Source organism: Ambystoma mexicanum, chromosome 4p, assembly GCF_040938575.1.
Source record: "Ambystoma mexicanum isolate Mex_15411 chromosome 4p, UKY_AmexF1_1, whole genome shotgun sequence".
Lineage (NCBI taxonomy): Eukaryota > Metazoa > Chordata > Amphibia > Caudata > Ambystomatidae > Ambystoma > Ambystoma mexicanum.
Genome location: NC_090927.1, coordinates 901,111,065 through 901,134,932, shown reverse-complemented (window position 1 = coordinate 901,134,932; position 23,868 = coordinate 901,111,065). Strand labels below are relative to the sequence as shown.

Here is a 23,868-nt window from a genome sequence, read left to right as displayed (position 1 = left end):
GTGCTTACCCCAGGAAGGGCAACTACAGCTTTGAGGGTAATGGAGTGGGGTACCAGCAGGTGCATCATGTTGGCCAGAGGAACACAATGAGGTAGACCACACTGTACAAGAAGAACCTGACTAACCCCTACCCAATTCTTTCATACCTGTTCCTTTATTTTTTTTAAAGCGTTGCATGCACTCTGTTCTGCCAGCAGTAACCAAGAGCTAATTGGAAAGTTAAAATTTTTAAGTGTCTCTTTAGGAAAGACAATCAAAACATGCAAACATAAAATACATGAACTATCACTTCATGCTCCGGAGGACAGCCTTTCTCTGCTCATACGGTCCATTTACAAGATAGCATCAACTGGAACCGTGGATTTGTCACGCTTGGATCACAGCAATAACATCCGCCTATATGCCCCTATCCCAAATAGCCTTCATTGGAGATGTGTTTCGCTATTCAACAAAGTAAGTTTTGTGGACCTGGCCCCATTTGTGCCAAAAAAACTGTGCCCCACAAGGATCAACCCTTTCCTTAGTTTTGGATTCAGTCTTTACATGCAGCAGCTGGTCAAACCTTTGCACTGTATCACGAGGATACTGAATTCTGTGTTGCAGATTCTACCTATTTAAGCATCCCACCAGAGCCTACATTAATCCTGCTTGCGGATTTTAAGATCATCAGTCTGGCCCACAAAGACTTTTTCTGACAAGGTCCAAAAAATCTGGATCATAAATTGAGCCAATAGTCGCCACTCCTTCCTCTTTGCTCACGTTCTTATAGACTTGGTGTATACCAAAAATGATAGATGCCAAACAGGGAGGGCATTCCATTATGCAACTCATTACCTTGATTAGTTGATGCTCATCTAAAATTCTAGAAATCTCTCAAGACGTCTCTCTCTCTTCTCGTTAATCAACTGGGGGTTCTGTCTCCTTCAGCACTTCTTTGCTACAGAATTTAGTAGCCATTGATGGGCCGAAATCTAAATGAATTGCATCACCTCGTTCCTGCACTGAAGGTTTTCCACTTGCTTTCGGTATAGTGGCTCCCCAAGCTCAATCCATTGGGCATAGTATTCTAAAACCTGCAAGCAGCCTTTCCCAGTCGCCCCCTGACACCACCCCTACTACTTTCTGAAACATAGCATCAGATTTGGAGATTCTAAACTGGTATGTCAGCGCCTGGATTTGAAATATTAAATATCATAAAGGGGAGCCAGAATTCCGCTAAGGAAGGTCTCTTATCAAATCCTCACTCTAATCTTTCTCATTTCCATTTTAGCACCAAATTGCATGAGAAGTTCCCTCTGACCATCTCCCGCCTGCAATGGTGAGCTTGTGCAATGATTCTCACAAATACTTAGATCGAGAAAAAAATCTAAAGAATTAAAAACAACAGACACTGCCAAACTGGGATCACAGACAGTGGATTCTACTGAAAACGCAACCCAGCCCTTTTAAAATTATTCAAAAAGATTGTCAGAGCAAAGAAGCAGGAAAGGTTCTGTGGTATTTATGCATCATGTTGATGTTCCGACCAACACGTGAAGTGGCCATACACTTGTATTCTTCTATACTGCACCGCCCAAAAAATAAGCTCTTATGGCCTAAATGACCACAATATAGAAAATGATGGATCAACTTGCTTTGGACCTGCATACAATACCCGTTCCCCACAGCAGCTGCACACAGACATGAATATTGAATTCAGAAATCAAAAACACAACCATCAAGATAAAAGGTTACATTCATGCATCCTCGGAGCAAGTAAAAGTACTAATAACACAGAAATATTAAGAGTCACAATCCCACCACCCTGAGAGGGCCTAGTTCCCTTTGGACAAACACAGTTTTTCATAATTAGTAGGTGACAAAATTGTTAACTTCTTTGCACCTACTTAAAATATAAGATATACATGCCCATATTACAGATAAACTTAATATAATCCCCACCTGCAAAAATACATAGAACCGGACTTAAGAGTACATCAGCCCAAATCACAGGCCAAGCTAAGCAACTTCAAGGTTTTTGATTCAGGGCATTTGGAGACCCTTGTACAGAAGGGAACACATTGGGCTTCCCAGGGTCCCATTGCCACTGATAGCTTATAAAATGCATCTGAATGCGCCCCTAGTGGCAACCCAGACGTTGGACATCCCTAAGATTTCCTCGGGAACAGGAGTAGTAAGGAAGTAGTGGCTGTTCCCCCACTTAAAAGGCTCAGCTTAGGCCTAACAGACCTAAGAAATATCAACCCATAGTAACCCTTCCATTAGACCCAGAAATATGTGATGCAATAACGTAACCCTTTTTTTTAACACAAGGGGGTCCCCGATCAACATCAGAACGGTTTTCGCTCAGGTAATGGAACTGGATCAATGCTCTCAATCATCTATAAAGTACTTGCTGACAAAGATAATGTTAAGATGCATCCTTTGACACAATCAGTGCTGAACAGGACAGCATTGTTGCTTCGGTTTGGAAGAGCATTAAATCTTTCCGGTGTAACAAAGTGCAGTCAGTGTTAATCGCCCTTTTCATCTTACCCAAGTTTAACAAATGAATGGGTAAAATTGAATGTCTCTCCCTTCTCTACATTAACAATTATGCCAGGCCTCTAAAACAGCTCATTCGTACACTTTGGTTTGAGTTCCACAACTCTGCATATATTAATCTTGTGGGGTCTTGTACCACGCACTGTTGCCACGCATGTGTTCTCTTGGTGCTCTAAGATATGTAGATCACCTCAATGGCTTTCTAGACACTTACACTAGTGACAACATGGATGTGTCACAACTGGGTCAAGCTGAATAAAACCAAAACAAAAAGGTCTTGACAGTGGCAGACAATTTACTGACAAGACCCCAGAAGATGTGTGGCAGTCCTATGTAAATGCCTGCAACCATCGGAAAACATGAGCAACCTAGGTTTCCTGCTGGATCAATAGCTTTCCCCGGATACGCAGATTACCTATGTGGTGCAGACCAGATTCTAACATTTAAAGGCTGTAAACAAATACTCCTCCATGACCCCCATCCCCCACGAAAAGCCCAGCTGATCATTGCATAGAGACTAGGGAGGGCTGACGACACCAGTAGACTATACTTGGGGGCTCCTACATTTTTACATCAAGATTGCAGCTTCTTCAGAATTTGGCTGCCTGCCTGCTATGAAGAGCCTCCTGTAAATACATGCCAGACTCGCTTCTATTGCTTTAATTAAAAACCCAGCTGATTCACACACAAACCTGTACATAATCTGAGATCAGTCAATGAACTGGCCCTGGAGGTAGCCACCTTCAAGAAAATCCTACATGGGAGGCCGGTCTTTTCAGTTCAGGCACTAATGTTTTGGAAATCTATTCCCAAATCCCTTGGATGTAAAGAAAACCATCTCAAATTGCATAAACATATCAAGATTTGGCTGCTCTCACAATGAAACTGAGGGATCTTACACTTGTCAACAATGCATCACCCTACACGTCCTGAATAGTGAGTTCTATGTGGCCAATAGTTGCTGTAGGTGCACTTTCTAAGACTTCCATCTTGTAACATAGGGATTCAGGCATAAAAAAGGAGGCCCAACCATCAGGATTCAGGCTTGCCGTCTTAGGAGCTTCAAGAAGCAAATGAAAATGGTGTGCTTTAAGATGGTCTAAATCCCTCCTCCCAGTTTCAAAACCTGGACATCTCATGCACCGAACAAACAAGGCCTGAATAACCCTCTTAGTCTAACGTTTCTGGCGGTCATCTTGCAGCTATTCAAGGTGCCTAGAGGATTAATGGACAACTCCAAAGTGGTCATAAGGCAAGGTGTGGGTAGTGTACAAAAACCTACTTCAATAAAAAAACATTTTGTAGTTCAGCAATTCTACTTTAATGGGGTTGGGGGTAGGGAGGTTAGCGAAGACTTGTTATTTGTACCAATTCCCACTGACTGCCATTTTCACTGGCTAGCTGTTGCCAAGTTTGTTTTTTTAAACTAACAGCAGAGGGAGATGGGCCAATGGGCTGACCTATCACAAGGATACCATGCCAGTGTAGATCAAAAGTCAAAATGGTTGCATCATCCAACAGACATGCTGTGGGCCAGGTAAAACAACATGATTTCATTGACCTTTCCCTTACATTCAAGTGCTGAGCTCAGACTGCAAACTGTACTTTGCCCCAGGTTCTCTCCGGTACCAAAAACAAAAACGTGAACGGGCTCTGTGTGTAAACAGACCACCTTGGCATCCAATGGGAACTCTATGAACTGGTCGGTATTTATAGAATGTACCTTTGCTTCATGTGCAAGAGCTGCTTCATCAAGAGGAGTTGCTTTCAAAATCTGCAAAGTAAATATCCATGTCCTCTGCAGGTTCCGATTAGGGTAGAAGTGTAAAAAGTGCAAAGCTATGCTGGGAAACACAAGCTACCGCCCCCCCCCCCCTTGTTAACTGAGGAAGTAGCAAGCACAGCCAGAGTTGTGTACCCTCGTAAAATTTGTGGAATAAAGGAGTGGATGCGGCAGGATATGCGACAGGGGAGGCAGGCAAGCTCCAAGCTCATGGAATAGGCATTCAGAGAATAAAAGGTCTGTGGCTCCTCTACAATATGCTTTCCCCATCACCCTTTGATGATCTCCACATCCACCACATTCCAAGATCCAGAGTCTTCAGTGATAGGGGACACAGCAAAGAAGGTGCCGAGTGAAGCATAATGTCCAAAACTGCATTCATTTGATGTAGACTCAGAAGACGAAGGTCAAGCCCTAAATTACATTATCGGCTTTGCAAGGTGCATATTGTGATTGATGTTTTTTTTTAATGAATGGCCAATTGACCTCCGCTGTTGGGTCCTATTCATAAGAGGAGCTTAGAGGTTCCTTATCGGTGGTGAAAGATTCTGCACAGGCGGCCCAACTACCAAGGGAACCACAGACTGGAGACTAACTTCAGATATACTGGTAGCCCACATGAACGCACCATTGTGCAGTTTATTTTGTTTCCTTTTACTTAGTAATGACTAGTAGCAGACCAAGAAAACAATTAACTGTATCACATTCAGTTTCCCCTTCTTGTAGCCCTACAGCACCCCAAAGCAGAAAAGTCGGCCGCTGGCTTCCCCAAGCCACAGTATAAAAACAAACGTGCATGTTCAAAAGTGAAGCGAGAATTAGATTTTTCTTAGGATTGCTCCCTCCCTAGCCTCACAGAAACTAGCACCAAAACCAGCCACCTACTGTGAAAATTCCTTTTACCCGCATGCCCAGCCACAAATGGGAAGGAGAAATCAATTTGCTGAAGCTCTGGAGAGGGCGGGAAAGCTGGAACGTCAAATACTAGGAACCCCTGTTCAAAGGTTACTCTGGATTCTGAGGAGCTTTTTTCCTTTTTTTTTTATAAAACCAAATTTAGCTGAAATATCAACGTCCCCCTCTTTTCACCCCTCCCCTACTACTGCAGGCATATTTCACATAATTTGGAAGGAGTTCCCCCTTTCTTATGTCCTCTTAAAATTGATTATTTCAGTTTTGTATGGTTTTGACACATTGCAGATAGTTTTCCCAATGGCATGTGTGCTCATCAAGAGGTCTACTATGATGGAGTTTGGACTGTTCATGTACTGTTTAAGACCATCATGCCACATACCCAAGAGAGGCTTGTCCCAAGCGCTACTGAGAACATAACGCCTGTGTCCTGGTAGAAGAAGCATGGAGCGAGAAGTCAACTCACAGATTGTGGGCCTTCAACTCATTTCTTTAGGTGAGGTTTTTATTCTAGTGGAAAACCTGCTAGAATAAAATGGGAGACAGGGTTCCGAGGTCCTCAGCATTGTAATTCCAATCTTTGGCAGATTATTGAAAAGCCAAGACATACATCTAGAACTAAAGAACTGTCCGATGTGAAAGACTTTCATTTGGAGCACCTTTGTGACAAAACAAGTTATGGAATCTGCATCTCTTTGGCACATCAGCCTCAGCTCTCCTAACCAGGACTCCAGTTTTCAGACCATTAAGCATCTATGCATATACTGTGACAATAGAAACGAAAGCGATCAAGACATGGAAATGGTCAGAACGGCTGGGAATTTCTAAATTAGTATGACAATAGGTAAACTCAGTAATATCTGCAATCCAAAAGGAAATGCTTACATCACTTATGAATCACGGTTTCACAATTTTGCCTACTTTTTATAGTTACTATTTTAGTATAGAATGCCTTGTAAAAACCGAATAGTTCACCATTTCAGTACAACTAAAATGTTTGCCTAGGTGACTAAGAATTAGATTGATACCATTTGAATGAGTTGCTGAAAATGTGGCTATGTTGGAGAGAAAGCGGAGTCAATTCAGAAGTCAGAGTTTCTCGGTTGAGAAATCTCTGCTATAGCTCAATCAGATCATAGGACAGCATTCTGAGTGCTTCCAGGAAGGCCATTTCTGTGTATTTGTAAGCAACTTCACATTGTATACTTCCTGTTGTTCTAATACATGGAACTCCTATTTGAAAGTGATTCTTCTGAGGTGGATTGAAAAAGGTTCAGTGGGTGTTGTGGGATATTTTGACACACTCAGCTGTGCTATGCTACATCACTTTGCTACATTGGGGCAAGAAACAGCAAAATGGCTGCGCTGACTCCTGTGCGTGCAAAGATTTCTAAACTGCGGGTTTGTAACAATCAGAGAATGGCTGCACCACCATGCCACGCAACATTTCAGATGGGGTGGAACAGAGTACTCGCTGCAGAAATGTGCCAGTCTGCTCTGCAACATTTAACATGGAGTGAAGTTGAAGAGGCAGCATTACTTTGCTGTAAACCCAAAATGCCTCTTTAAAATTACACTTTTTTCAACCTTAAAAGTGCTGCTTGGCGCTAAATTCATCAATTGCTCATGAAACACTGTGATTAAAAAGCCCCTGCAATGCCCAGGATCATCCATTGGGGCTCGGAGGAACTGGGCCTCATTTGAATGACAGCTCCTGTCAAAAGTATCTTTCAAGAATCAACCAGGGGCTTTGTTTTCATTTTACACAGAAACGCGTCTATTTTCTTTGCAAGAGTATCAAGAATCAGCTGTTCAGAGAAAGACTCTAAATAGATGCCTGTTAAATGTATCCATGCTGCGAAACAACTCCAGCACTCAAGAGAAAATAGCTGCAGAAAGTGTGAATTTGCTGGAGATGAAAACCGAATTTAAAGAAATAGTAAAATGTGCTTTTTCTGACTGAAGAGAGAAAATTGCCTAATTAAAAATACATTGTTATATAAAGGCCTGCTTATTTAGAAATAGAAAAGGATTTGTTGCTGGTAAAAGTACATCTATAAACTGTTTGATTCCATAGATTTAAGTCAAGATGTAAAATGTAAATTGGCAAACTATATTAAAAAAAAACGTGCTCTGCCAGTTGCTAGCCCTAAGAAAGGGTGACACCTCGAACTTCTGGCACAGGCAAGCGCTAAGTGCTAGCTTGGAGGACATTGAATGCACCGGGACAAGGACTTCCCCAGCTCATCAGACATTTGTCTTTGCTCCAGGCTGGGACAATAACAGGCTGAGAATCTCACCTGTCAAGTGTGAGGGGCAATAACATCTTCAGTCAAGAGAGAGGCCCCCTCATCCTGCTTCAAAGGAATTGACAATTGACAGCAGTTGAAAGAGAAGAAAAAAAAACGGATCAAGTGACACTTGGTTTTAAAGGTTATCTTGTAACTGAACTTTTAAAGACATTCAACTTTACAGCAAGAATGAGGAAAAATATGAAACGTTTGTAGTTCTAAATCTAATTTTATGATCTTTCATTGAAAACTTGGTAGATCTTATTACTGCATAAGGAACAGAAGTTATACAAAATGACCGATTACGGGGAAAGTATTGATGTTGTGATTTGTACACACATCCCAGGGGTAAAGCGCATCAGTGTACCAAATTAGGAAATTTTAGGCCAAATCTTTCATGGTTAAAATTGCCAAAATGTAGCAGAAAGGCAAAAGCAGGTCCCACAGACTGGGGGCTTGGATTGAAATATGACGCACAAAATATGTAACCTGTGTATCTGATTTTCTCAGAGGTTATAACTGCATAAATATGTATTTGTGGCAAAATTAGATATTGGTTCCAGTAGCTAGGGGAGGTTTCTAGACATTGTAAAATTCATCCCATCAACATGACACCCATTTTCTCGGATCCAATCAGCTGTGGGCAAGGTCGAAACTATGCTCTGGCCCAATCCTAGCATTATGGGTGTGGGTAGTAAGCCTGCCCCTGCCATATACTGTAGTGATGTCATCTGGCAGGATAAATAAGGGCACTGACAGCACACAAGGGACACACCGATTCCTGACTTTCTTCCTGAATTCCTGCATGGCATCCTGTTCCTGATTTCTTCATCCTGTGTGATCCCGATTCCAGATTTTCATTGCAAAGCCAAGGTCTATGCATTGCTGAACCCCTTTTCAGCCAGGCCTCAAATTCTAAAAAAAAAAATCCCAAAAACCCAAGGGAAGCATCCTGATCCAGCCTGGCTTGCTGCTACTAAATGCATGCCTGCTCCAGACTCATCATCCCATTGATCTGTAGTATCCAGTAACCAGAAGGGCCAGTCCAGTGCAGTCAGGTGACCAGAACGGCCCAACTGATCCTGTTCCACCAGATTTGCCCAGCTGTCCTTGGTTAGACCCAATCCGTGTGATGACCAGAACCGTTGACGGTCCAAAATCCTAAATTAAAGTGGATTGTAAGTATTAATAGGAATCATAGAAAACCATAGCATACCTTGCCTTGCCTTGTCCTATCCCACTCTCTAAACCATCCTATCCTACCTTAATAACTAGTAACATTGTCAGAATCCTTATTGCAATCCTGTTTTGATTTATTTTGCTAAGCGCCATTTCTTTAGTCATTTTTATGTTGTGTAAATCCTAAACTATCAATCCTATTTCGAGTGGTCGGTCTGGTTCCGCCGGAGCAGGCGCTGGGGATCTGGGGTTGAAATCATGAATATACTCCAGAGCATACTGTGTCCCTCTTTGGTATTCTAGCCTGCATGCTTTAGTCTAGAGTAAAATTATAGTAAATATTTTCTTGTCCAAACTGAGTTTTTTCTGTTTTCACTACCCGATTTTTCTAAAAACGCCTCATATTCTACATTGCAAATCTCCCTCATTTTAATAGCTAGAGACTTCATTTCAATTTCAGAGTGTACCTAAGACCTATAGCTACATCCCAACCAAAATGTATTTCACCTGTTTTTATTAAAAACCGTTTGGTTAATTTTAGGCGAGAATCACCAGTTTTTTAAAGTTTTACACATGTGATTTTTATTTATTTTCAACCTTCCATTCAAATTCAAATTGTTTACTATTGCTCAAACTATTGCTTATGATTGTTAGTATCTTTCCAATGTTGCTCCCATAGAAATTTGCACACATTCATTGTTTTACTCAGCCATTTACGAAATGTCATTTTAAATAGTATGGTTTCAAATTCGTTTTTCTCTCCTGTTTGGGGAGGGAAGGTTGGATTCAAATTTGTTTTCTATTCCTTATTCCTGATTACCTGCTGCTTCCTTATATCTAATTAGAATTGCTTATTTGTGGGTTGAGGAATATTGGAGGGGGAAATCCTAACTTAAGTGCTATCTTTCCAAACAAGCCAAAAGTGTTCTTTTCTCTCACGTTTTCCATCTGTGCTGCTAAAGAGTGGATTTAAGTGCATTACATACCTTACTATCTGTTATTTTCACCACATTGGTGATTGCTGCTCCCCATTAAAAATCCTATTAAAAAGCCGGTTTGATTTGAATTTTAAATAAATAAATACATATTATCTTTATCAACGAGCCTGATTCCTGGTCCATCGCGACCCGGGGTATTTGAAAAGGGGTGTGATATGAGTGGTGTATCACTCAAAATATTGAACCTATGTATACAATAAAATAAGCATTTTGGTTGTGCGCTGCATACTAGGCTGAGACCAGGGTACATAGCCTGATTGAAATACTTAACAGATTTGTGATACAACTTTCAAAGTCTGCTACCATCTATTTGGAAAATATGGTTAAGAGCTCAGTGGATAACACTCCCCTGTTCCAAATACATTTCACTATCCAGGGACAGAACGCTTTGCATAAACTAACAGCATCTCTCCAGACGCAATGAAGTATTACAAAAAAAAACACTGTCATCTATTCATGAATGACGCCATTGAGGGCTGAAGTATCTGCAAGACGCTCAAGTGAAAAGGAATGGTCAGGTATTTCCAAAAGCTAGGGGATGCTGTAGATGATGTTCTAGTAGACCTTTTATTCATGTCAGCCCTCAAAGCACAGAACCTTTGAAGGGGTGAGCAGCCATTAGTTACACATTCAGATATTCATTCTTTCTTGCTGCTCTGCTGCCTAAAACGATTGCCATTCCACACAAGGACATACCAAAGATATTGAATGTTTCATCTCCATTATTTACTATGTTGAATGTTTCATCTCCATTATTTACTAGTAATGTTAATGGTAAACGATTTTAAACATGCATCTTCCGACTGTGTCACACATCACACCATTTTACAAACTTTGAAAAGCATGTCTTCTTTAAAAGTTCAACTTGCTATATTTCAGACATACAAGCTCAGGGAATGTAAAAAGAAGGATATGTGAAGTAAAAAACAAAAACAAATATTGCTCCAGTACTTCCCATTCCATTGCTTCATTACATATTCTCAAATCAAACACTTACTACTGACTTCTGCAATTGTATTCTCTCTCCCCTCTTGCTTCTCCACTCTTTTTGACTGTTTACTCTCTGTTCTCTCCTCCCCTCCCCTTTCCCTTTTTCCTATCTCCTCCCTGTACTTCCTTCTATGCACTTACTCTATCAGAATTGTCCCTGGACCTAGTATGATAGCAACCTCTTCTGTCGCTCCCCCATCCCCTTACTGCACCCACCCCCCTCCAGCACTATCTGAAACGTTGTCAGGCCTAGTATGATAGTCGCTTGTTCTGCACCCCTCTCCCTCACCTTTTGTTTTTCTCCGGCTCAACCAGAAATGTCGTCAGGCCTACTACGGTAGTCGCCTGTCTGTTTCCATTTCCTTCCCACTCTCCCCCTCCCTTCATCATCTATGTCTTAGCTCTTGCACTATCTGAAATGTCGTCAGGACTGGTATGATTGTTAATTTCACATCCTTACTGTTCATGGCTTGTAAGAATGTCGTATTTCCCCCTTTTCTCTCCCTTGCCTTGAAGCGCTTTGAAACACATTGTGTATAGGCGCTATATAAATAAACTATCATATCATATCCTTACTTGATCTTGCGATATGTTAATAACGTTTGGAGAAAATGCCAAGCAGTAACACCAGGAGCTCAGGCACAACTTCGTAGACAGGCAGGTGCTCCCATTCACCTTCACTCTGAAAGCAGAGTCACAAATGTATCCCTAGGCTGCCATTTCTACTTTTGCCAGCTATATAACTATGATCCGGTTTTCGTTTTAAAGCTACTGGACGAGAGCCACTAATATGCTTTTAACAGACGGGAGTAAACAGCAGTAGCAAGGCCCTGTTTGTTTTTTCTCCTAAAAGTGTTAACTAAAGAAGCTATAGTTGTGCCAGGAGGGAACCTTCCATTGCCTGAGATATCATAAATAGCGGGTAAGCCGGAGGGTGGGAAAGGAGGAAGGGGGGCTTGACAGTCACTTTCATTCAGAAAATATGCCGAATGGGTAAACAAAGGCAGCAGTTAGTGTCTGTAAGCAGAAGGTTGTGTGTCTTTATCTAATACTGTGTCAAATGTGCAAACCTACCAAATGCACTGGTATTACCCAAATTGACCTTTTACAATTGACCTTTTATCCTAATTGACCTTCTGCACAATTGACCTTTAACTTTATTTTAGATTTTAAATATAGGTGTGGGGCGGGTTTGGGGTAATAAATAATATAATAGGATTGGGTGTTTTTTTTGGGGTTGAGTAGGGGCTTGCGGGGTGGTATCCCCCTGCATATAGGTCCTAATTGACATTAATTTCACAATCAATTGTGCTGAAGGTCAATTCTCCTGCGATCAATTATGAAAAGGTCAATTAGTATACATCCAATGCACTTCAGAGAAGCGAGGCTGAGAATTAATGACATGCATTCCAACCTATCGCTCTATAGGTAGGGCATCCCTGAAGGAAGGAGGAAAAGGCTAACAGGCTACAGCAAATTAGCATTGTTTTCTGTGGAGGTGTGTGTATGGATTTCTTACCTCTGGTCCCCGGTCCTGTGCAGGACAAGACTCGCTGTCTGCTTCAGAGAATGAACCAGATTCGTCACTGGAGTTTGTCCCATACGACTGCTCACATTTTATCTGGGGCCGTACTTGGTTGAAGAGCGTATCCCCCATCATGCTCGCCTCCTGATGGTCAGCTGCCAGAAAACGAGGTCCCTGCGAGCAGGGGGAGGAGGAGAACTCGCACAGGGGGAGGCTGCAGGGAGAACCCCCACTGCCATCCTCTGCGTACGAATAGGAGGAGCATGAGCTAGATGTCCTGGTGCGGGTCTCTAATGGAGGAGACCGGGGGCAGACTTTGATTGGCACTGGGCAGCTAGTGTTTGGCCGGATCCTTCCTGGCAAGTGATCGGCGATCAATCCGCTGTGGCAATAGGTGTGCGAACTTGGAAGCGATTGGCTAGCTCCTGCCCAAAGACCCTTTGGCAAATGCTCAGGAAGTTCCTTGTCCAGACTGCTGACACCAGGATAGGATTGCACCGGGGTGCCTATTTGGTCACAAGCACTTGATGAAAAAATGACACTCCTCCTGTCCAGTTCTCCCTCCTGCTTACAGAGAGGTTCAATGCCAAGACCCTTGAGGGGTGAGCCCACCGAGAAGTTGGTTGCATCCCTCTGAGGTGTACGGGACCCCCTATAGATACCAGTGAAAGGGCTGCAGTCAGTTTTGTGGTCCCCCTGAGTTGCTCCCTTGTCCCCAGGGCATGCTGGGCTCCTGACAAAACGCTCCCGGGAAGAACTGGGAAAGCCAACCAACTCCACACCTTTTGTCCTCTTGAAAAAAGACCGTAAGCAAGAAGGGGAGGACCCAGTTTTTGGAACGTCGTTGCAGATGGGGCTAGGATGCCTTCTGTCCATTTCCACATCGCCTTCTTTGTCCCTGATGTCTGTCTCATCGCCAGACAGGCAGAGTGTTATGCTCTCTGTGTCATTCTCCTCGGTCTGAGGTTCACTTTTAATCTGGCCCAGAGGCAGTCCTGGTGCAAGCCCATTGCCAGAGCTGGCGTCCATGAATGTGCTTGGAAAACCTGAGGTACTAGTGTGTGAGGGGTCATAGACATTCTTGGTACAAGCCAACTGGTATTTCTTATATCTCGGGTACCGCGTAATAGCTTCTTTGTCTGCATTCTCCTTGCCATCCCCCTGGTTTTCACAGTTGGGCAGCATATTTTCTTCCTTCTCCGCAGATCTGATCGTGGGCTCGGAACTAAAGGGATCCTGCTGCACCTTTTCCTTGGGGCAAGATATTTTTGAGGTTTCCGATTCCATGGTCTCCTCCTCCCCGTCGGATATCTCCTCCTCTTGCATCTTCTGGCACGAGGTGTCCTTCTTGCACAGGAACAAGCCATCCTCGTTGTTTAGGAGCTGCGTCTGGAGGAAGCGGAAGCAGGAGTCCTCCAGGTTGTGCATGCGCAGGAATTCGGCACACTGGATGACTGCCTGGATGTTTTCTCTGCTAAGCAACAGCTTGGCTGTGTAGGCAAACTGCAACAATGGGCCAAATCCCCTGGCAGTGACCTGCAAAAAAAAAAAAAAAAAGGACTATAAATTACAGAACTAGAGAGTAAATTACAATACTACCATAAGCACGGGTATTGTCCCGGGTCCCTCAAGTCTAGTTAGGCAAGCTGACCGTTCTAATGTGCACCAATGAATACTGCAAAGGGCCAGCTATTCTATATGACGGCAAAGCTGCTCTACTTCCAAAGATTAATGCAGACTCTACACAGGATGCTGCTTTTACATGAAACGTTCCCCAGGGTGATCACAATGCGACTTACATACGCGATCCATGCACATCAAATAAACATGATGAAAGAAATAGGTCATCGCTAACCTCACTTGTCTATTTAAATACACTGTTCATAAAGCAACACAATGAACATTTCGTAAAGTCATGGCGTAATGCATTGCTAAGCGCAAAAAGTAAAAGTCTGTCTCCGCTGGTGCAAGGGAAGCAACACGTTATTTTTGGGAGAATCAAGACATGAAGGATCACAAGTCATGCATGGTGTGGTGCGTTATGACAAATACAAGCAAACAATCAGCTGGGGGGGGGGGGCTAGGGGTCATCTGAACTTAAAACAGCTGTAAAAACCAACTACGCTACATGTAATTTAAAGGGATCTGGTCTGTCGTTTTGGCGGCCTCGTAGTGAATGGCACTGTAAGAAATGGGGGTGTGTAGCTTTGGGGCGTCCATTTGTTTAAAACGACGCCGCAAATCTCCTCTTCCAGAAGGCAGATAATGACAAGTTGAATAAACAGGCATATACACAGATGGCTGATGAACAGTGCACATCTTAATAACCAAAATAAAATGAAATACTACCATTAGCGTGCAGCAAAACGTAGATCTCGCCGTTGCATAGCTGTACAGTACAGTGGTAGAGCCAGCATGGGTAGGTGAGGAGCCCAGTGCACCGCCCCCCTCCCACAACCCACCCCCAGCCTCCCGCTGGCGCAAGCTGCCTCGGCTACTGGTACAGTAAAAAGTCAATCGGGCCCACTAAAGTCAATTTTTAAAGATGTTTTTCTGTGGCAGTCCCCCCACCTCACCTCCCTTTAGATGAAAGTGTGGTGCCGTTCACACGACACATGCCCAGACCGCAGCGGGGGGAGTGGTAGGGGTGGGGGGGTGGTTGACTGCAGGCCAGCTAAATTGGTGGCAGCCTGAGCGTCATTGGGCACGTTTTTCATACATTTCCAGACCAATCAAGGTAGCTAGCTTGGCGGGCGGTGAAGACTAGGTCTCAGGAGAGGTGAGAGTGATTGGAAGTCCACAATGAGCACACACAGTAACGAGCGTCAGAATACTCTTAGACAGGTGTATATAAAAAAAATACATATACATTTATTATAGGTCTTCTAATCAAACACAAATAACCACAGTAATACAGAATCAGTTACCACACAAGCATATCACTATTTAACATATATAAAATCACTTTTAGCCTAATACAAGATGGGGAGAAAACACATCCACTGCCTCAAGGCCTGCGGGACAGGACGGTCGTCCATGACGGGACAGTAGACTTTACTCCGCTCACAAAGGGAGGACGAAGAAAATTTGGGTCCAGCAGGACTCAGGGGAGAAGGCAGGTAAAACACCAAAGCGATCGTCACCACAGAGTAGTGACACAGGGACCGCACAGGCTCGCAGCGTGGTGCACTCTCCTAATTGGCGACCCATAGGAGCTAGGCCTTTGAAATTTGGTGGGAGAGGGCCGAGGACCACAAGCTAGCGAATCCCCATGCTCCTATGAGATATCTGCTATATCCCAGGTGGAGCTGGTCAGTTCACTTGACGGCCCAGGAACACTTGTGAGAAGGCACTTTTGGCAGGAAATCAGGAGCTGCCGAGAGTAGTTGCTCCCACTACCCCACGGGTTGAAGCCCCCTCGCATGCCTTCTAAGATCGATAACAAAGCAGGGGTCCAACGAGCTAACAGGTGGCTCAGGGTGCCAAACATTCCAGCGCACCTCTGGCGGTTCCACAGGTCTGGTTCAGCTTACAGGATACTTGGCTCCTTTCGTAGTTCGGTGTGAACCACAGTAGATAGACCTGGAATGGATGCAGAGCCCATTCTCTTATCCAGAGTTTGAGCAGTTCTTGGATTTGGACAGCCAATGGAAGATATGCTCTCTTGCATGCACACCAGACGTGGACCAATCACGGGCCACAGTGGTCTCAGTCATTCAGCCACACATGACATCCTGGCACCTGTAGTGTGGATTGGGACCAGACAGTCCCAACCCTCTTCCTGGGTGCTAGCACATGTGACATGCAGGAGTCCGCGAAAGATGCGGTTTTCATGGGAGGCTGCATGCCCAAATAAGGAAGTTCAACGTCAGCTTGACCTGGGGAAGGTTAAGGGACAAGATGGTCAAATGACAGAACAAAAGACTTTGAGGAACGGCCATTTTCGGCACTGGCCACGGTCAGGGACTAAACATGATAAATACGGTATGATACGATAAAAAGAAGTAAAAATACCAGTAAAATAAACTGCTACCACCAGTTCTTCCTAGGCATACTTGTCTCACCATCAAAAATTACAGCGGGTGTCTAAGGCAATAAAACTAAAAGATCCCTCTACGCAGTACATTAAAGGTATTTGACACACAGATAAAAAAGTTACCAAGAGTTGGCAACAAAGACTCCAGTTTCCCAGTACTGACAGTCTGAAGGACGATCAGTTTCCCCATAACAAATGAGCAAAAATCCAAGGGAGCGCAGCTGAAGGCTGAGTTCCACTGGAAAACGTCAGGATAGGTCAGCCAAACAAAATCAAAAAGTTTGGGGTGGGGTCCATAATATGGAGGGGAAATTGCACTTCGAGAAATCTTTCCTAATATAGCCTCATCCAGCCTTGTTCTCATCCCCCCCTTCACCCTTCCAGTCGGCCATTAGTACCTTTGTCCTGGGTTTCAATGGGCCACTAAACTCAAAGACATGCTCCTCTTTGCATCATCCCCGCCGCTTCCTTGAGAATATGTGATGCCCGGGGTCAACAATATGTGGGCCTCTTAGAGGATTAGGGAACTGGGGCTTGAGTAGCTTGGATTTTAATTTGGCAAAATTAAAAAAAGTTGAACAATTATGGAAACATTGTCAGTTATAGTTAAATCTGATGGGCCGGGCCCTCTTTGCCTGCTATACAAATTGAGAGTGGATACAGAGTGGCCTCTCTCAAATTAAGTTCACTTTCTTCTTCAATACCCAAAGGCGACTTGCATGCTTGGCTTTCTCTGGTACCACACACACACATGCCTGTAAGAGGAATGCAACCATGAGGTTGGACAAAAGGAAAGCCACGTGGGCCAAGGAAGCACCTCATACAGACTAACCCCTCAGTCCCATCCCATTGCAGCGCATTCGTTTGATCCATCTGTCCCAATCTCATTGACTGAGACAAAAAAGTAATAAACAGCTTTTCCTTTTGAAGAAGGGGAAAAGGAGTCACAGTTTGTAATACGTCTAGTTAGACATTCCTCTACTGTTACTGCGTTTTAGTCTTTTTGTAGGCCACCTTTGAAGCTAATGAATTTGGTAGAACTAAAAGTGAAACACTGAACAATTCCTGTAGGTAATAGGTCCAGGAGTTCTGGAGAACAGAAGTCGAAGCCAGAGCCGTTTGACCTTTAAATGAGTTGGCCTTTAGAAGGTGGCCCTCTGTCAGACCATAAACGTATGCAGTATTCCCCCGTCCACTTCATGTCTGTTGAATCGCATCGAAAGGCCGCTAGCTACAATGAAAACGTGCACAGAGATCCACTGCAGTTTTTGGACTTGCCCACAATAATTCGGGACATTCTACGACCGTAGGTGCAGCTAATGCAAAAACATCCTGCACCGAAAGAGAACTGGGATCTACGCCCCACATATTCAGCATGAAAGTCCTCCCTCGGTGCAGACCTGCTCTCAGAGTGACGTCACTGATGGTCAGTACATTGATATTGGTATACAGGATCGGGCATCCAAAAGGCAGTGCACACTGAAAGGCCCCAAGAGTAGTGGTGGGTGGGAGGTAAGACAAAAAGGCAGGTAGAGGTAGGGGAGTGCACAGTCAATGCACATCTCTCCCGTGGCATTGCTCCGTTAGCCAGGGAGCCGTCTCCCCGTTCTTACAGAATGAGGAGTTGTGCATGGCTGTAGGAGGCCCCTTCAGAAAAAAAACAGGGTTGCCTTTCTCAGTGTTAGCTGTAAATATCCAGAATTACAAGAGCAACCTAAGCCAGTGCCTTTTAAGCCCCTGTACGGTATTAAATTGTTGTCCTCTTCTGCTCATCCTTGAGGAGAACTGCTTAAAGACATCAACTTGTCCTCAGACTACTCAGTGGAAGAACTTTGATTCACACTACTCCTGGCAGACTATGAGCTCATCAGCACTCACTGGCCACTCACAAATCCCCTCTAATGCACTCATTACTTAAATGTTACCCTCCACCTGCCCCTGCATAGGTCAAGCGCACTCAGGACAAGCTCTCTTTGCCATCCTCCCCCGCCTATGCCTCCCAGCACTGTGCTTTTAGTGTTTACATGTGCGCCTGGAAACAATATTTTGCTGAATAGGCGCTTAACAAATGACTCAATAAATTAATAGAACACTGCCTCCCCACCCCTTTGCACTCCTAGCCCACAATCCTGGATCTCCCCCCTGTTAGTACTGCAAGGATCCAGAAGTGACTCTCCTTTACTTTAAAGCATTTATAAAGCGTGAATCTTTGGACCCATGATCATTAGGGCGCTAACAAACAAAAAGCAAAAAGCTTACGGAAGACACCAGGCAAGAAGCTCTGACGGGGGAGCACTATATGCGAAAAGTCACGTTTTCAGTTTCCTTTTGAAGGATTCCAAATTAGGCTGGTCTCTAAGCTCAGGCGGCAGACTATTCCAGGCCGTGGCCGACGATAGGTAAAAAGCTCCACTTTCGGCCTTCCTGGTTCTACTTCTGGGAACCATAGGAAGTCTGTTTACTAGATCTTAATGATCGACTTTGAGTTTTTCCCCCAATAAGTTGCTTCAAATAACTGGGCATAGTGCCTTGGATACATTTAAAAGTGATGACTAAGTCGGTAGCACACTTGTGCCTCAACCTGAAACAGGTGCAGTCCTCGTCTGGCATCCGACACATGGTCACGAGACCGCCCCATCACCACTCTGACAGCGCCATTTTGTATGACCTGAAGTCTGTTTCCTTCTGTTTTACTCATGCCCACCAATAGACTGCAGCAGTAATCTATTTTTGCTTCGATGATAGCTCGGGCGATCGTCTCTGCATTAGCCTGTGTAATAAAAGGGCCTGAGGTAAGCCAAAATGTTTAATGAAAAAGGCTGCCGCAGAGACAAGACCTACATGAGTCTTCATTGTAAGATGCTGGTCAAAGATAAACCCCAAGGTTTTAACCTTCTTCAAGAGGGTTATCTTGAGCTCGCCAAGTTGGAAACTCTCGTAGGGCTTGCCCAGCTTCTGCAACATGGCTTGCGAGCCAACGCTCAAAAGCTCAGTCTTGCTTCAGTTGAGAGCTATATTGTTACCCAACATCCAATTCTCAATAGAGGAATAAGCTCTATTCAATTCCGACTCATCTATTTCATGAGAACCAACCACAGGGACTACACACTGCGTAACGTCCGCATAGTTGGTGAATATGATCCCCTCTTGATCCAACATAGCAAAGAAGGGGACCATAAATATATTATAGAGGCAGGGAGAAAGATACGCAACCTGCGGAACGCCAAATTCAATAGGGATCAGGCGAGCCTCCGCTTCCCCTGAAAAAACTCTGATTTCTCTATGATGCAAAAAGGAGGCGATCCAGCGTCCTGCACCCAGGGAAACATTAGCGACTGCCTCCAGCCTGTAAACCAGAATGGAATGGTCGACAAGGCTGAAGGCAGCAGACAAGTCCAACAGCATCAGCACCGAGTATGGAGGAAGAGGAATGCCCCAGAAGCGCTCTCCATTCATACCTCTGACCTTAAACACTTACGCTTCTACTTCATTTCAATATTAACTCGTTCCACTCCCACCGAAGAAAATTCTATTAAATCCTTGTATGCCTCCCTAACGTCAAGCCATGTTATCCTCCGGCCATCTTCAGTCACCTGCTTTGTGGCTTTGTTTAAAAAAAAAAAGAATCCAAACAAGCAAAGTATCACTATCACTTTACATCTCCTGGCCCTACCATTTTGACCTCCTCTTCAGGGCCACTACTCTTTCTGACTCTTCCCTGCCGCGATCATAAGGAAAGTAACCCCATATCACTTATATGCCAAACCTTCCCGTTAACCTCCCTCAATTGAAATAATCAAACACTTCCTCTTCCCAATCCCACTATGCACTGTTCAGCCAATTCCTGCTTACCAACACCTACCTTAGCCCAGTTTTTAATCAGCCTTAATCACACCCCTCTGTAAAAAAACACTTTTGTAAATGCTACTTTCCCCTCCAACTATTGAATCTCTGCAATCACTCTTTCCCAAGATCCTCGAAAGGATGGTCTACCAACTTTCTCACTGCTAATAACCTTCCCAATCCTTTAAACACGGTTCCATGCAATGCACTTCAGTGAGACAACGAACATGGTAACCTGTCACCAACCCCTACTCTCGTCCTCATCCTCCTTGATCTTCCCAATGTCAATAGCACCACTGACCATGGCATCTTCCTGTGGACCTTATCCACTTTTGGCATCACAAGCATTACCTTCTCTAATTTTGCCACCAAAGTCTCAGAGCACCCCTAGAGCATCTTGTGCTCCTCATACTCTTTCTCCAGGTAGGCATCACCCAAATTGCACTTATCCGCCTCTCCTCTACTCTCTGTGCACCATTTTTCTCCTGGCACCATCTTATATTACTTTAGGCTCAAATACCTGCTCCTTGATGAGGACACCCAAACAGTCTCCCACCATTCAGGTTCAGATATTAACTGTGTCTACAATATCTATCGCTAAAGGCCTCCTGCTTCCCAAACCCAGGTAAAACTGAAGTACTCTATTCACTCCTTGCACGTGGCTTACAAATCCATCTCCACCAAATCTCCATTCTAGAGCGCTCCCACCCCCCACACCGACATCCTTTCTAGAACCCCCTGTACCAACCTAGTTGTTGACTGGCACTCAACTGAGTCTCTGGGCATTCTATGCTCACAAGGGTATTGTCTCCAGCATCAGCCTCTATATCCACAAGATCGGCCATAATTGGCACTCCAGTAATCCAAAACCTTATCAGACCCTCACGAGATCAGCCCGCATCGTCCTCCCACAGGGGAAGAAATATCAAGTTGCAAGCTACTAGCCAGGCAAAAAGCGCAATCATGCTTGTCATTAATGCCAGTTCTCCACATGCACACTACTTCTTGCACGCCAAGAGAGAATTATTATTCACCAACCGGTAGCGAAGACTGCAAATTGTGTGGCTTGTTTTGGGAAGGGGGAAGATCGTCCCGGGCCCCCCAGCACTTTCAGATGAGGCTGAGGCCTGGAAGTGTTCAGTAGGGATTTGGAGAGGGGGAGGGTAGTTGTGGCAAGGGCCATAGTGCAGGGAGGATGGTGGATATTTTTTCCTACCGAACTTGGGGAACCAAACGCCATCTTAGATAGTAGCAGCCATATTGAAATCGAGGCCTAACTTCACGCTGCAGCCAGGGCTGCAGGCCCGAATGCCTGAGCCACACAGAAATAAGTGCATCCATGCAGGAATAGGGTGTAGCTTGGGCACTGGCGAGAAAAGCCAGAGCTGAAGAGAGTCGTAGACCCTTCATTGTTTCATGTTGCCAACACTTCTTATTGCAGAAGGAATGCTCCCTGCAAGGCCACAAGGGGGTTGAGAGCTCTCTATGAAAAGCGATCCCACGAGAAGGAGGGCACAAGCCTCCGACCTTCCCTGTCCTAGCTCTAAGTAATAGCACCCAAAAATCCCTGTCACAAGACCCCCAGCCTTCCAAGGTACCAGCCAGTTCAAGACCGCCAACCATAAAACTGTTAGACCCCTCCATCGAGCAAGAGAGATCAGAGAGTAGGGACCAGTTGCCTTCACTACATGCCACATGATTTGTGCTGCGAGGTGCAGAGAGGGGTAAAACAACATAGCTAAAATGAGGATGGGGAGCTTTGGATGGGCGCCAACGTGTCTGGAATCGAGTTAGTGTGGCGGTGCAATGACCTTGACGTATCCTCATAGCCCTTGTCTGTAGTATCAGGTGTACATCAGGTTAGAGATAGAGCCTGCATTGTTTTGCTTTGCCTAATAACCAATTAAGTATAACTTCTTGTCTGATGACCCCCAAGGAGGAGCCCACGTGGAAGAAGATGGATAGAAGGAGCTGGGACCAATGGCCTGGCATCTCCTATGGAGCAGGTAGCCTATGTATAGGTTTGCACCAGTCAGCCATTTGGATTTGTACATTATGTTATTTACGTCACTGATGATGCTGTGTACCTTCATAAAGTGTTGCTGCTACTGATTTTGCCATAACATTCCGTGGCAGCAGAGTACTTTGCTGGCACATTTCTATTTTTGTGGAAATAAAACACTCTCCTTGCAAGAGGTGTGCTGGTCCTTTTTCCCTAGTGGGTTGTATTGTTTCTGGTGTGAGCGTTAAGGGGTTTCTCAAAATGTTTGGTGACCCCACATGATCTCAGTGACCCCTGTGAAGAAAGAGGCTTCCAGGCCACATCTCTGGAGGGGCTGCACCCACCTACAGTGACCAGTCCCAAGCACGTAACCCGCAGTGGTGTACAGGAGCTGTTTTCACAGAATTGCTCTCTGTTCTATGACGCAGGCCTGTTGGGACCCTGTGACGGAGGAGCTCGGGAGAACACCAAATGTAAGTACACCTCTTGCGAGAGAAAACAAAGGGGGTAAGAGTGAGTGGGGAAGCAAAGTGTGCATGTGGGTGGGTGACGGGAGAGCATGAAAGGCCACAGGGCGGTTTTTGCATTTTTCAAATTATTATTATCAATGAGATAACAAGGAGGAAAACAGGATTGTGGGATCCTTTCCGAGTAAGGGGAGATGATGGTGCCATTTTTATTGTGATTAAGGGATAAAAAAAAGTAGGAGCTCAGTATAACTAGAGAGCTTGGATTCCTGTGCCCAACATATTCTGGGTGGGGGAAACAGGCAGAGTAGTGGTTGTTGTTTTGGCTTGTAATTTTAGTTTATTGTTTTAGTGTACTGAGCTGTTATTGTGAATTTGGTGGAGGCTGAGGGAGGGCCTGTGAAACTAGTGTGAGTGTGGGGTGTGGGAGTGTGTGTGAAAAGGGGGTGAACAAGGGTTAACAGGAGGCGGGAACGGAAGACTGGTAGTGACGGCTATGATAAAACTGTGTGTGACATACGATTAGAAGCTTCTTTTGAATATTTCATTGTTAATATGGGGGTAATGACTCCACTGGAATATATCTATAGTGCATTGCCAGTGAACAAAACAAGGACAGTGAAGTACCACCACCAGTGGGTGGTGGAGACCCAAGGAGGGATGCCCCGCCCTTGGCCAGAGCAGGGGCCCAATAATGTAATGAGAGTTATTAGAATATATGAATACGTTTCTAACTGCCAAGTTTAAAAGGTAAACAACTACAGAAACAAAAAGCGATTTTAGACTTGTGGAAAATGGCAGAGGACATAGGATACTGTTGGGTGTACCACCTCGAGTATATCGAATTTGACAACGCCAGAGGAAGCGCCAGAGCCCGCGCTTCGAGAGGGTCTTTATCCACTTACCACCTGCCCAGCCACAGGATACACTAACCCAAAATATGTGCCCACGACTGCCACCACCCCACTCCCATATCGACTGACATCGAACAGCTTTCCACCACCTCAAAATCCTACTAGAACACAGCTATACCCAAGAAAAACCAGCCTAGCTGCACACATAAACGTCCTACACAGGCCTAACGCAGCCAGAATCCAGTCTCGGAGCCCAATCTCCAGACTGCACACATTTGACTGATCTCAATATCGCCACACCTCATGTTAGGGTGCAGCTACCATCAGCCAATCGCATCAGCTGCACACATATTGAGTGCACCCAAGCACCCTATGATACCCTACTCTCTCGCCTGACCTGCACAAAGGTCCCCGAGGGCGTTCAACCCACAAGCGCTTTGAGGT

The 23,868-nt window shown here is 44.7% G+C and overlaps 1 protein-coding gene and 1 long non-coding RNA gene across 3 annotated transcripts in view; one reads left to right on the top strand and one right to left on the bottom strand.

Annotated features, from left to right (window-relative positions):
- The window catches only part of BACH2 (BTB domain and CNC homolog 2), a 1,375,433-nt gene that overhangs the window by 114,393 nt on the left and 1,237,172 nt on the right, over window positions 1–23,868 (bottom strand). The window contains exon 5 of the mRNA XM_069606473.1: window positions 12,217–13,758. Within this exon, the coding sequence (XP_069462574.1) occupies window positions 12,217–13,758 (1,542 nt within the window). The remainder of the gene's footprint in view (window positions 1–12,216; window positions 13,759–23,868) is intronic.
- The window catches only part of LOC138453527 (uncharacterized), a 284,002-nt gene that overhangs the window by 247,159 nt on the left and 12,975 nt on the right, over window positions 1–23,868 (top strand). The gene's annotated exons all lie outside the window — the stretch shown is intronic.